The sequence below is a fragment of the Microtus oregoni genome, unplaced genomic scaffold (assembly GCF_018167655.1).
Source record: "Microtus oregoni isolate MIOR12 unplaced genomic scaffold, Mior012 000052F_ref0000163, whole genome shotgun sequence".
NCBI classification, from domain to species: domain Eukaryota; kingdom Metazoa; phylum Chordata; class Mammalia; order Rodentia; family Cricetidae; genus Microtus; species Microtus oregoni.
Window position 1 is genome coordinate 13,871,728 of NW_024543828.1, and position 15,696 is coordinate 13,887,423.

The 15,696-nt window shown below is 39.1% G+C and overlaps 1 protein-coding gene across 1 annotated transcript in view; it reads right to left on the minus strand.

The window, feature by feature from the left end:
* LOC121437529 (hypoxanthine-guanine phosphoribosyltransferase) overlaps positions 1 to 15,652 on the minus strand; it is a 36,377-nt gene extending 20,725 nt beyond the window's left edge. Inside the window, exons 1-3 of the mRNA XM_041637395.1 lie at positions 15,606 to 15,652; positions 4,196 to 4,302; positions 890 to 1,073 (exon numbers count right to left, since the gene is read on the minus strand). Of these exons, the coding sequence (XP_041493329.1) occupies positions 890 to 1,073; positions 4,196 to 4,302; positions 15,606 to 15,647 (333 nt within the window). The 5' untranslated portion in view covers positions 15,648 to 15,652. The remainder of the gene's footprint in view (positions 1 to 889; positions 1,074 to 4,195; positions 4,303 to 15,605) is intronic.
* Positions 15,653 to 15,696: the final 44 nt, after the last annotated feature.

The following is a 15,696-nucleotide window of genomic DNA, read 5'->3' on the forward strand; positions in this document are numbered from 1 at the left end:
CCTCTGCCTCCCAAGTGCTGGGATTAAAAGTGTGAGCCACCACCACCCGGCAAGACTTATTTTTTATTTTATCTGGAGGCTAGGACATCAGAACCTCTGGAACTGGAGCTACATAGTTGTGAGACATCTTCTGGTTGCTAGTAACTAAACCCCAGATCTCTCCACAAGTGTTTGTGACTTCTGAGTCACCTCTCCAGTTCTACTCAATAGTTATTCTTAAGAGGTTTTTTTTTTTTTTGAAAAATATCAAAACACAGCCAGAGTGGTGATGTATGCTTGGACTCCCAGAACTTAGGAGGCTAAGACAGGACTGTTGAGCCACAGAGTTTGAGACTAGCCTGAGCAGTATTACAAATCAAACCAAAATCCAAGTCAAAATAAGACAGTAGAAAAATTGTCCAAAATAAGTTCATATCCCTCTTGGGTGACTATATAACAGGCAATATTCACCTCGATGTTGGTCATGAACTACAGTTGTTAGTATTCTGTGTTGTGATGTAAAGTATCAATGAATTAATAACAACAACAATAATCATGGCCTGAAGTGGCAGCACCTGATAGTAATCCCAGCTACTTGAGAAGCTGATGCAAGATGACTGAAATTTAAAGACCAGCCTATATAATGAGTTCAAGGACAGTCTAAGCAAGTTAGTGAGAAAGGATCTCAAACTAAAATTCTAAAAAATGACTGGGAGGAGGCTCAATTGTAGTCCTTATTGAGGTCCTGGGTACCATCCCCAGCATAGAAAAATTAACAAACAAATAATAGTAATTCTACAATAACCAAGTGAGATGATTATGTAGTATAGTTTGCAGAACTTCAAAGAAAATACAGACAAAACTAAAATGGCCATATATTTTTAATTAATTATAGATTAAGTATACTTACAAAATAGCTCTTCAGTCTGATAAAGTCTACAGTCATAGGAATGGATCTATCACTATTTCTATTCAGTGCTTTAATGTAATCCAGCAAGTCAGCAAAGAATTTATAGCCCCCCTTCAGCACACAGAGGGCCACAATGTGATGGCCTCCCATCTCTTTCATGACATCTCGAGCCAGTCTTTCAGTCCTGCAAAAATAAAATAAGGAATTGAAAAGAAGATTCCAAATATTTATATTTTATAAAAAATACCTCTTAAGCATGACACATCCTTTGTTCCCATGAAGGGAATTCTTACTTCATAACACATTTTTTTTAAATAAAGTTGGGAACTTTTTCCATATGCCAAAGGTAAAGTGGGGAAGTGTCACAGGATCCCTCTATGTAGCCCAGACTGGACTGTAACTCATAATCCTTGTCTCTACCTCCCTGTGCTGAGATTATAGATATATACCAACGCACACAGCTCAACCAAAATTAAAGCCAGGTACATTCTAGGCATGATGATACATGCCTATAATTCCAGCACTCTGAAGGCTGAGGCAGAAGGATTGCTATAAGTTAAAGAACATTCTGAACTGCAGAATAAGTACTAGGTTACTTAGGGCTACATAATAAGATCCTGTCTCAAAGGAAAGAAAAGAAAAAACAGGTATACTATTATATCTATCATAAAATTAAAAAATACAAATAAAAACAAGATATAATTTTCAAAGCTTACTAGATTGGTAAGTTTTGGTTAAATTGTATAAAATATTAGAAGATATTGTGAGGAAAAATGAACACATATACCTCTAGAAGTATAAAATGATATAACTTTCTAGAGGTTAATTTGACAGTATTAAAACATTCAATAAACATCTTTTCCTTGACCCAAAATTTCTACTTACCTTATGCTGAGCAAGTGCCAAAATGCGTATATAGGATATTTCCTCTAACATACTCTGCTAAGTGCAAAATAATGAAGATCTTAAGTGTTCACCAACAGTACAGAGTCAAACCAGTTATGATACATCCATGAATAGGATAGAGTATTGCCTTTAAAATAAATGTGGGGGAACTGGGAATGTAGCTTAGCTGGTAGAGTCCATGCCTAGTACACACAGGAGGTCCTAAATTCTGTTCTCAGAACTGTACAAACTGGATGGCATATCAGGAGCTGAAGCAGTAGGATCAGAAGTTCAGGTCACCCTCAGCTACACTAAGTGAGTCTGAAGTCAATCTAAGCTATTTGAGACCCTAGAAATAAAACATTTCATATAACATATAGGGCTGGGCATGGTGGCACACACCTTAATCTCCACACATGGGAGGCTGCCAGGGAGAACAGCTGAGTTGAGTCTGGGCTATACAGAAGTTTAAAGCCACACGGAGCTAAAGAGTGAGACCCTATCTCAAAGAGAAAATAGTTTATACACACACACACATGCTGTGAGATAATGCTCTTGTACACTGTAACGATTTATCATTCGTATTAGTTTAATAAAATGCTGATTGGCCAGTAGCCAGGCAGAAAGTATAGGTGGGGCAATCAGACTAGGAGAATTCTGGGAAGAGAAAAGGTAGAAGTGAGTCATAGCCAGATGCAGAAGTAGTAAGACAGAATGCCTTATTGAGAAAAGGTACCAAGCCATGTGCCTAAACTTAGACAAGAATTATGGGTTAATTTAAGTTGCAAGAACTAGTTAATAATAAGCCTGAGCTAATAGGCCAAACAGTTTATAATTAAGATAAAATAAGCCTCTATGTGTTTCTTTGGGACTGAATGGCTGCAGGACTGGGAAGGACAGAAACTCCCATCTACACATACATGAGATTTTAAAATAATTTTTAAAAGATAAAAGCATTTGATAGCTATAGATGTATCAATATCGAAATGTTCAAAAATTCAGTACTATATCATAGTATGTAACTTGTGTATGTATGTATACACTTTACATACAGTGATACAGTATATGTGCATTAGTAGTATCTAGGTAGGAAATGGGTATAGAAAGCTGACAGAACAGAATTATAATCTCATTTACACAGACTAGAGGCTCTTCCCACCTCTCTTCAATGTTTACTGTACTCACTATGGATACCCACTATTTATGTCTCAAACTGGGTAATTAATTAATAAGACTTCCTGATGTTTTTCTTTTTATGAAAAGAACTTTAAAAATAGAAAATATTGGGGCTGAAGAGATAGTTCAGCAGTTAAGTGCACTTGCTGTTTTTGCAGAGGGCCTCAGTTCCCAGCACCCACACAGTGGCTCACAATAGTCTGTAACTCCAGTTCCAGGAGATCCATCACACTTTTCTAGCCTCCTGAAATGCATATCTTGCATATTAATGCATGAAGGCACTCACATATACAAATAAAATAACAACTATACATAGTGGACAATGAGGACTACTGAGAACTCAAGAACAATGGCAATGGGTTTCTGATCCTACTGCACGCACTGGCTTTGTGGGAGCCTAGGCAGTTTGGATGCTCAACTTACTAGACCTGGATGGAGGTAGGGGTTCCTTGGACTTCCCACAGGACAGGGAACCCTGATTGCTTTTCGGGCTGAGGGGGGGGACTTAATTGGGGGAGGGGAGGGAAATGGGAGGCAGTGGCGGGGAAGAGACAGAAATCTTTAATAAATAAATGGATTAAAAAAAATAAAAAAAATAAAAAAAAACCTTTGTTCATCAATAAGTTGGCCTAGCTTACATTCAAGTATCAACTACTTAACAGTTGCTAAGTTAGAATTATTACAAGAAAAAAAAACCCTTCATTTTAGGCTAGGGAGGTGGCTCAGTGAATAAGAGCACTTGTGCAAGCATCAGGACCTAAATTCAGATCGCCAGTACCCATATAAAAACCAGGTTAAGTAGCACCTGCTTGTAACTTCAGCACTAGGGGACAGAGACAGGCAAACAGGCAAAACCCTGAGTCTTGCTAGCAAGGCATGCTACCCAAATCAGCATGTCCCAGGTTCAGTGAGAGGCCAGGCGGTGGTGGCGCACGCCTTTAATCGCAGCACTTGGGAGGCAGAGGCAGGCGGATCTCTGTGAGTTCGAGACCAGCCTGGTCTACAAGAGCTAGTTCCAGGACAGGCTCCAAAACCACAGAGAAACCCTGTCTCAAAAAAAAAAACCCAGGTTCAGTGAGAGAGACTGATTCAAGAGAAGAAGACAGAGAGCAACAGAGTACGACACCCATTGTCCTTCTCTTGCTTTCACATAAATACATACACTGTACATATACATCACATACATAATATACACACAGAGAGACCTAAAAAAACCCACAAAACTTCAATTAAGATCTTACCAACCTGTCCATAATCAGTCCATGAGGAATAAAGACCTTTTCCAAATCCTTGGCATAATGATTAGGTATACAAAATAAATCTAGGTCATAGCCTGGTTCATCATCACTAATCTGAAAAAGAAAGATAGCTGTTTCAAATCAGAGCATTACAAGATACCTACATTAAATTTAGAAAATATGCCTTAGTTCAGAGAACTGTACATGTGAGACGGTATGAAGGGTAGTTAATCTTATATTTTTGTAATAAACTATAATTCTCTAACAAAACAATGATCTTATTGCTAAAGAGGGTCAAGAATGAGAAGCAAAACATGACAGAATTTTCCTTCAGGTCACAGTAGAAAAAGATAAAAATTTAAAGAGGTATGACAAATGTGGTAAAAATATTTCAAACATAAAGACTAGTATATGCAGTTTCCACTCGATACATTTTGAGCATATTTGAACACTCTTTTGTGGGGGCATATTATGCATGTGCATATGTGTGTGGAGTCCAGAGATTGAAACTGGGTCTAAAACTTCGTTTGTTTTGAGACTGGGTGTCTCATTGAACTTGTTTAATCAAATTGGCTAGTCTAGCTGGTCAAGAAGCCCCAAGGACTCCCCCTGTCTCTGCCTCCCTGTTGCTGAAGTTATTAGAATGTGCTACTAATATCCAGGTGCTGGGGTTCCAAACTCAGGTCCTGAAGATGACATGGCAGGCACTTTATAGACTAAGCCACATCCCCAATACCCTAAAACATTTTTCAATTTAACACAGTATGTTCTAATAAGTTTAAATAAAATTTCATACAGAAAATGAAAACTGGTGTTAACCATCCAAATCCTAAGAGTACTTATCTTACAGTGGGCGAGGGGCATCACCCAAACACCAACTGCACCTTTAAATATCCAAACTCCCATAGTATGTGATGGTTACAATTCACTAATAAGGTAATTATACAGAAGATACTCCAAAATAATTTTGAGTGGTATCATATTGGTTCTACTAGTATGCCCAGAACCCAGGACATAAAACATTTAATAACATTAATGATATGGTACCCTTGGTGGAAAAATTATTATAACAGTTTTATAAATATACATGTACCTATATACACAGAAAAAGTACAGCAGAATCATAAAAGCAGGGTAAATCTGTTGAATACACCTGTTCAGCACACCCAATACTTGGGAGCTGAGATAGAAGTTTCTGAGTTTGAGGCCAGCATGGTAAGTTCCAGGCCAGCTAGGGTCTACAAGGCAAAAAAACCCCTGTATCCTAAAAAGTATCCTAAAGCTGGGCAGTGATGGCGTACGCCTTTAATCGCAGCACTCGGGAGGCAGAGGCAGGTGGATCTCTGTGAGTTCGATGTTAGTCTGGTCTACAAAGAGCTAGTTCCTGCACAGGCACAGGCTCAAAAGCTACAGAAAAACCCTCTCTCAAAACACCAAAGAAATAAAATTAAATTTTTTTAAAAAGTACCCTGAAACTCCAAAATCATAAAAGCAACTATCTTTGACAGGGAGTATTACAGCGAGATGGAGGGTCTCATGGATCCCAAGGCTAACCTCAAACTCACTATGCAACCGACCTACATTTTCTTGAACCTTTTGCTTCTCCCGCCGACTACAAGCATATGCTATCACACCCAGTTTATGTATTAGATGTCAAACCCAGGCCTTCATGCATACCAGGCAAGCACTTTATCAACTAAGCTACATTACCAGTCCTCTTTACAGTGAAACCAACACCAAACAAAAAACCACGTCATACCAAAAACTACAGGAAACCTTTAACAAATCATAAATTAATCTAACAAACAAACTTATTCAGAGAAATAAGCTAGGAGGGAAGAATTACAACACTCATTCTTACATGATATTCAAACCCCATCTAAGAAGCTGGTAGTACCGGGAATGGTGTCATAGGAACTAGAGCATTAATCTGCACATGGTGGCACACACTTCTAAAGCCAGCACTCGGGAGACAACGGCAGGAGGATTATCACAAGTTAGAGGCAAAGGTGGCCTACATAGTGAACTCTTGCCACCCACCCAAAAAATCCTCCAAACCAAGAAGACGAAAAGAAAACCTGGTTGTATAAGCTCTGGCAGTTTTCAAGGAATACAGGTCAAATCATAACTAAAGCTCGTATCAGTTAATTCCTAGTTTCTCTTTCAGTTAACATTTTATTGGGTGGTTTGACAAGTGGTTTGACTTTGAAAGGAGTTAAAAATACATAAATTTACATTCTTTGTAAAATTCAGTTGCTATTGTTTTTGAGACAAAATCACAGTGTATAGGCTTATGCTGGTTTCAAACTCATAACCCTTCTCTCTACTTCCCAAGTGCTGGAACTATAAACACCAAGCTCAGAATTTAATTATATTTTGAAGTTTCTCCCAGAGGAAAAAAATTAAAGCTTGGGTAGTGTCTGTCTCTCTCTGTCTCTGTCTCTCTGTTTTCGGTCCCTAAAAATCTATTTTGAGTTCAATCTTTGGTAGAATTTTATTTATTTTCAGGTCTGCAGCATACTGAAGTAAATTTTGAATTATTCCTAAATATAAATGCATTTTTTTCATAAACGGAAAAATGTTTAAAAAAACATAGCAATTTTTAAAAATTTACCTATTATGAATACAGTGTTCTGCCTGTATGTATGCCTGCACACCAGAAGAGGGCACCAGATCTCATTATAGATGATTATGAGCCATGTGGTTGCTAGAAATTGAACTTAAGACCTCTGGAAGAACTGCCAATGTTCTTAACCTCTGAGCCATCTCTCCTGCTCCGGCAATGTCTAAAAGAATAGAAGAAGCTAATGTATCTCCTTAACATTCACTTAATACTTCACTGGAACACACTTACTAACAAAAATGGAAATTGGACATTTGTATTAAAAAGGATCATTCAAACCAGGTGGTAGTGGTGCACGCCTTTAATTCCAGCACTCCGGAGACAGAGGCAGGTGGATCTCGGTGAGTTTGAGGCCAGTCTGGTCTATAGAGTGAGTTCCAGGACAGGCTCCAAAGCTACAGAGAAACCCTGTTTCAAAGGAAAAAAAAATGGATCATTCAAAGAGCATTTTACAAGAAAGCATTTTTGTAAGTTTAATAAAACATAATTTAGTTCATCTTTTGGGAAAGGATGACAGACTACTCAATTTTATCAGCTAATACAACAAACATTCCTTCCAGGCTCATCAGAACGGATGCATTATATAATCTGAAAAAATGAAGTTGGATCATTTCAAAGTACTTTAGAATCAAGATTAGAATATAATTACTTCTTTGAGGCATAATCACCCCATCCACCCACTCACTCTGTTTCTGGCATAAATTTTAACCATATCACACCCAGGATTCGTCAGACTACTGTTACAGGTTCTACAAGTAACCTAAGAACTTCAAGGTGTGTTTGGTTCAAAGACAAATTCAATGTGAACTTTGCCAAGTTCATCCCAGTTTTTTTTTATGTGTTTAAGACAGGGTCTTGTTATATAACTCCAGCTGTCCTGGAACTAGATATATAGATCAGGCTGCCTCAAACTTGCTATAATCCTCCTGCCTCTGCTTCTTGAGTGCTGAGATTACAGGTGTACACCAACACACTCTACTCCTAGTCATGTATTCTAAGTATCCAAACAGATCAGCAGGAATTAGTCCAAAATAGGAATCTTATTTCTGTCAACATACCAAACTGGTTTCTAATCCAAAAGTTATGATGTCCAATAAAAAGATTTATATGTTAGAGAATTTTTATTTTGTTCTTTGAAAAGTAAAAATTTTGTTTTTGAGGATTTCAGATGGTCTCAGCTCTGTAGTAGTCCAGGCTAGTCTGAAGCTCACAGCATAGCACAAGCTACCTGCAAACCTAAGGCAATCTTCCTCAGCTTCTCAAATGATGGGGTTTACAGGTATGAGCCATCATATCCAGTTTATTAAAACCATATTGATACAATTTTTCCCCAAAAGGCAAAATTAAGTCTACGACCCCTATCATTTGAGATACTTTTGCGTGTTTGTATTCATGTGGGTGTATGCATATGTGAACACAGGTGCACGTATGTGGAGGCCACACCTAGTAATTTCTGTCCATTCTAGAAGTTTGGACATGTTGATTACTAGTTATAAAATTAAATGGTGTATCTATTATCTATTATTCTCACCTCCTCCCTTTCCTGTCTCATCACTACATAGCCTAAGTTGGCTTGGAACTCGTGGCAATCTTCCTGCATTTACCTTCCAAATACTAGGATTACAAGTGTGATCCACTACACCTGATTTATTATTATCCAAGTCTTCATTCACAATAGTTTTCTTTTTTGAGACAGTTGCATGAGCTCAGGCTGGCTTTGAACTCATTATGTAGCTGAGGATGACTGAATGCATCTTCCTGCCTTTGCCTCCCAAGTGCTGTTATTACAAGCCTTCACAACCATACTCAGCACACATAGTTCATTTTAGGACTCAAGAACAATGGGTTTTTTTTTAATACAAAGAGACTTAAACAATCCTTGGTGTTCCAAAGGTCATATTAGCTGGGGTTCATTTCCTTTTCATTTTTTTGGTCATGTATCCATGTAACAAGAAATTTCATGTGTAAACCCCAAGAATTTTCATGTGATTGCCATTTTTATAAATGTGTACATAATAGGGATTTTGTGGTGGCCATGGTAGCATTTACCTATATTCAGCATTCAGAAGACTGAATCACAAGTGTCCCAGGTTTGAGGCCAGCCTTGCCTACACAGTGAGACATTAGCTTAATTTAAATATATTAAAATTCTCCAAAAACATTAAAGCAGATATGTTATCCTCTTGAGAAAATTTATATTATCTCTGGCTATGATTAAACCACTATTATAGTATATTGCTAAGATATTCCTAAATGTGAAAACTTAAACTAGTACTATGCTGGTCTTCCAATTTTTTTTTATCAATCCTACAAATACATATGTTGTTTCTTTTCCTTCCAAGGGTTAAAGCTATAAGAAATTTAAAATAAGGAAGTGGACTGACTATTCAGCTCAGTGATATGGGATTCCCCTCTGTATGCTATGAATATGTTTTATTAACATTGGTTAATAAAGAAGTTGCTCTGGCCTATGGTATGGCAGAATAGAGCTAGGCAGGGAAACTAAACTGAACACAGAGAAAAAGAAGTTAGAATCTGGCAGATGCCATGTAGCTGCTGAAGGAGAAAGATGCCTGAACCTTAGGCCACAGTCTCATGGTGATACACAGACTAATAGAAATGGGTTAATTTAAGATGTAAGAGCTAGGTAGAAATACACCTGAGTCAATGGCCAAACAGTGTTGTAATTAATATAGTTTTTGTGTGATTATTTGGGTCTGGGTGGCCAGGAAATAAAAGCGGTCTCCATTTACAGCCCAAGAATATATTATAACCACTCTAGGCAAATAGGTCTTGTAACTACTATATCTGTAAGGACATGAATTAATATCATAATTTTTCATTTTACTAATGTGCATGGTAAAATAATAGGTATGTTCACTCTGGATAAAAAAAAATGAAGGTAGTTTCACATCAATCTGAAAATCTGAATTCATATTAGCAGATTATTAAAAAGTTAATAATTTGGCAGTCGCAACAGGAAAGTAACAATTGAGTCTCAATATTACTATTATTTGGTAGTAATTAACACTTTTACATGCTCTATAAATGTTAGTGAATCCACATATGAACAAATGCATTTTAGTTCCCCTTTTACTATAGGGGAAAAGAATGCCACGGAACATTGACTAATTAATTATGGAAAAATAACTTAAGTGGAAAATTAAAGCCTTGGCAACAAAGCCAGATCCCATCTCTTCAAAAATAGTATTTAAGGGCTGCTGAGATGGCATGGTGGATAAAAGCACTTGCTGCCAAACTTGATCTGAGTTTGATCCTCAGGATTCATATGATGGAGGTAAAGAATCAACAAGTTGTCCTCTGACCTCCAAACACAGTGGCAAAAGCACAAGTGTGTGTGCTTGCACACACACATACAGACGCAAACACACATGTAAATAAAAAAATTAAAATCTTTAAAAACCACAAGTGTGGTAATGCATGCCCTTTAATCCCAGCACTTTGAAGGCAGAGGAAGCTGACTTTCCATTGCGGCTGAAGCCAGCCTTATCTACACAGTTTCTGGATAGCCAGGGCTAAATAATGACATGCTGCCTCAAAAATTAAAAAAATAATAATAATAAAAATAAGAACTATAAGAGCTAGGCATGGCAGTATATATCTATAACCCCAGCACTCAGAAGAGTAAAGCAGGAGGATTCCAAGTTTAAGAAATTTCTCTGGGTGGGGGCTGGAGAGATGGCTCAGAGGTTAAGAGCACTGACTGTTCTTCCAAAGGTCCTGAGTTCAATTCCCAGCAACCATATGGTGGCTCACAACCATCTGTAATGGGGTCTGGTGCCCTCTTCTGGCCTGCAGACATACATGGAAGGAATGCTGTATACATAATAAATAAATAAATACTAAAAAAAAGAAATTTCTCTGGGTATCACCCCTAGACAAAGAACTACAGGCAACTAGTAACTGCTGGGAAAATTGGCTGCTCCCAGAGAAGAGCCCCCTTATTGGTTGTTTATTGCCAAGCAATCAATCTTGTAACCATTTACACACAAACAAGAATATATATGTATGCATATGAATAAATACATATATGCATATAACAATAAAAAAAGAGGCTATCAACTTGAGAGTGGGAGCATTGGAGGGATCCTAGGGAGGGTAATGAGAGGGGCTGGAGGGAGAAAAAGAGGAAAGTGATATAATTCTATTTCAATTTTTGAAAAGTAGAAATTTGCCAAGTGTAGTGACACATAACACACCTTTAATCCCAGCACTTGGGAGGCAGAGGCAGGCAGATCTCTGAGTTCAAGGCCAACCTGGCCTACAGAGTGAGTTCCAGGACAGCAAGGGCTATGTAGAGAGAGACCCTGTCTCAAAAGACAAAATAAAAGTGAAAACTTTAAAAAACAGATGGAAATTAAGAAACCTGTAAAGTGTCTGAATTATCAACTCTGCACAAAAATAAAGAAAATGAAAATTCAATTAATGACAGTCATTATAATAATAAAACAAATTAGCTGATTTTTCCCCTCTTACATCTAAAAAAGTTCAAAATAAAAAAGTAAAATGAAAACAACAAGAGCTGGGCAAGGCAGTACATACCTATAATCCCAACACTTAAAGAGACTAAGCCAGGAGGATTCCAAGTTTGAGATCAGCCTGGCCTATGTAAAGAAAATCTGTCTCAAACTAAAATAAACCAACTGCCCAATAAAGACACCCTGCCCAAAGCAACAATAATAAAACTGTAGACATCTTTTTTTCTGATATAACTAGTTCTTTTCCTGTTATAATAACTGGGATACAAAATAATTAAAATAGATATATAGGTAAACACAGCATAAAATTTACAGAAAGAAACCTCTAAGAGGAACTGTTCCCATTTTTTGGTGATCATAAATAGTTAATTTTGGTCTTACTTATAAATGAATGTTATTTTAAATACTGTTGATAACAATAAAAAGGTGACAGGCAAAAAAAAAAAAAACCCCACAGCACTTTAACCAATTCTGAGGAAAAAAACAGGCTGGAGAGATGGCTCAGTGTTTAAGTGTAATTGTTGCTCTTGCAGAGGACCTGAATTTGGCTCCCAGCACCCACATGAAGGCTCACAATCGTTCTCTAACTCTAATTCTAGGGGGATCAAATGCCCTCTTCTGACCTCCACAGGCATGCTAATCATGCACATTCATACATACAGGCAAAACAGCCATACACATAAAACAGAAATAAATCCTAACAAATGAAAAAAGTAGTGGGTAGATAAAGGTATAGCTCAGTAGTAAAGCATAAGCTTAATACATGTTAGACCCTGAGTAAGATCACCAAGGAGTTAGATATTTCTCTCTTCCTCTCTCAGTAGCATACCAGGCATGGTGGAATATGTCTATCTCAAATCCCCACATTCAGGAGGCTAAGTAGGAAGACTGGGAGTTGGGAGACCAGCCTATAACTGCATACAAAGTCTCTATCTCAAAAAAAAAAACACTTTGCCGGGCAGTGGTGGCGCACGCCTTTAATCCCAACACTCGGGAGGCAGAGGCAGGCAGATCTCTGGGAGTTCGAGGCCAGCCTGGTCTATAAGAGCTAGTTCCAGGATAGGCTCCAAAGCTACAGAGAAACCCTGTCTCGAAAAAACAACAAAAAAACAAAAAAAAAACCCTTTAAGCCAGTGTGGTGGGTCATGACTGTAATTTTAGAACATGGAAGACTATATAGCAGGAGGATTATGTTAGCTTATTTAGCCAGCCTGGGCAACATAGTGAATTCCAGGCCACTTTTTAAGCTACATAGTGAGCCTTTGTCTCAAAAAACATCAATAAAAAATCATTTAGCAAGGTAAAAGTTCAGTTAGTATAGCATACTTTTATCTGAACCATATTGATATTCAAAGATATGATATATGAAATACACCTGATGTTTCATATATTAGTTTGCAAAAGGCCAGACGCTTTTTCTAGCAGATAGTTTCCAAGCCCATCTAGAGGCCAATTGCATGAAGGGCATCTAGCATATGGCCTAGATGCCCTTCGTCGTCTCCCTGTGTCACCACAGTCATGTTAGTCTACACGACAGGTCACATATTACACAACTTTAGGGTATTGACATTAGATAAAATCTGCAAAAACATTTGTCAATGCCTAAGACAGAGAAAGTATTTAATAATATTTATTCAATCTACTACAACTCCTAACTTAAATTTACTGGTTAAGGATAGAATCTGGGGCCAGAAAAAAGGAAATATGAAAGTAAAAAAGAAGTAGCACTGAATGATTTAAGCAAATTGCTTAACTCCTCCGTGTAATACTTTTAAAGATTACATCAGGTACGGTTGGAGGATGGCTCAGCAGATAAGGGCACTTATTGCTCTTCCAGAGGACCCAGGTTCGATTCCCAGCACCCTTATGGCAATTCACAATCATCTTGTAATGCCAGTTCTCGAGGATCTGATGACCTCTCCTGGACTCCACAAGCACAGGACAAGCACATGCTGTACACGCAGGCAAAACAGACATATACAGAAAAAAATTAGAAATTAAGAAAAATCAAGTCTGTTAAAGGGCTTAGAATAGCAACTAGCACATAGTAAGCACGATTTAAATGTTTGTTGTTATTCCTAACATGCAGACAATTTAGGGGAAGGAAACTTAAAAAAAAAGGAACAGGAATTTACAAACTAAAAATATAGTGAATTTCTTGATGTTCAAACAAAACGAAGAATAGTCACTCCTAACAGTAAAAACTAATTAACTCTACACTGAATAAATACCATATCTCAAAACTTAAAAGCATCTGTAGAACTCCTCAGTAAGTGAATAAAAGTAACAGTAAAAACTAATTAACTCTACACTGAATAAATACCATATCTCAAAACTTAAAAGCATCTGTAGAACTCCTCAGTAAGTGAATAAAAGTAAGGGCCATTTGTTGAGCATCTACTAGATCTTATGGTGGTACTTACTTACATAGGCTCCAGAGACAGAGCTAGGTTTGATGCAGAGCTCCACCTTCTAAAATTTATCCTTGCTTTTGGTGCTGACCTGAACCAGGGCTTAGTACTTAATTGGGGGGGCTCTCTTCCCCCTCTTAATAACTGTATGACTTATGTCTGATAATGGGAACATACCGTTGTTACAGGGTTATTACAAAAATTAATTAGGATTATCAATGTAAACACAATGATGGCTATTATTGCTATTCCCACCTAGGGACTGTGAAACCGTTATTTATTTGCATAAATTGTCTTACAGTCCTTGCAACACCACCAGCAGCCAGCACCAGATGATGGCACATGCTTGCCTGTAAACCACACACTGAGGTAGAAGCAAGAAGATGGCTGTAAGTTCAAGGCCTGGTTTACTTAAGGGCATCAAGGGCTACGCAGCAAGAAAAAGGAAAGCTTGAGCCTAGTTGAAGATTCTGAAAGTCACACACAACATATTCCAAACCAGCAGGATTCCGGGTCATTAAGAACACAGTGTTTTTGCCTTAAGTCACAAGGCCTAACACGATTATGAGACAGCATTTTTTAGGGCTCAAATGGTTATTAATTCACTGAACAAACTACTAATGAAAACTTTCCCACAACCCAGGCATTGTGCTATGTGTTAAAGCTACAGTGGTGATTCCTGCCCTTATAAAGGACCAGCAACCCACCTAGCAGGTTCAATTCCTAGCATGGAAAAAAGAAAAGAAAAATCCAGCAGGGCACAGTGGTGCAGTACTTGGGAGGCAAGAGTCAGAACTGTCACAAGTTCAAGCTCAGCCTGGGGGTTTGTACTACCAATTCCAGACCAGCCAGAGCTCCGTAGTAAGACCCTTCCTGAAAACATCAAAATAAACAATTTGTGTAAGTGGGAGAGACAATCAACAAGTAACCAGGTAACGCTAAATCTACAACATTGACATAAAGAAAGCAGGATGTGGCATTTAACTAGTAGCGGGGGCAATACTCACAATAAAAGCAGGCTAAGGTATTTAATCGGAGGCAGTAGCTTTAAGTTACTTTAGCAAACAAGGCAGTGGAGCGGGGTTGGGGGGGCAGCTTGGTGGGTTAAAAAACCGGAACCAATGAGCGATGAGGTAAGATATCAGAGGCTGACTGTGGAAAAAAGCATCTCCTTGAGCCTAACAACTAAATCCATATATTTTTTCAAATTCCACACCGTATCAAGGGCATCAAGTCAGATGTATCTAAATCCAATATGGGTCGTGGGAAAAATGAGCCGCCTTTTCGCCAGTCTCTGCAGGTGGAAAATGAGCGTGATTTTTCACTACCAGGGCCGCAGCGCGGATCCACTGGAGCAATTGCGCATTCCATAAAAATGAATTATGACATACGCAGAATTAGAGGCAAAGCCCAGGCCCGAACATGCCCTCCCATGCTGTTGTCTTGGATGCCGGAGCACCTTCGAGAGGTGCTCCGAAACGCTCCCCGGCCGCCAAGCCCCAAACTTCCAGGTCTCTCCTGAGAAAGCTCCCCCGCCCTCCCCACGCCGGATCATTCTCGAAGTCGCTGTCCGCCTCGTGCCCTCTGGCCACACATGTCAAGCCCAACGCCATTTCCACCTTCCTGGCCCACACGCAGTCAGCCCTCTCGGGGGGCTCACTGGAGGGGCGGCCCACCCCTGAACCCCGCCATTCCGTGCAGCCCACCGCCTTCTAGGGACCTCCGGGAAGATTCCGGGAACCTGTGCCCGCCCCCGCCCCCGGGCTTCCCCTCGGCCCCAACACCCACAGCCGGCCTGGGCGCCTCAGGGCCCCCGAGCAGCCAGCTTCACGAGGCCGCGTGGGCCTGGCTGGGCCGGCTCTGCTGAAGCGTCCCGGGACTCACCACGACGCTGGGACTGCGGGTCGCCATGACGGAATCGGTCATCTCGCCGGAGCAAAAAGCGGTCTGAAGAGGAAGCCAGCGGAGGAGGCGC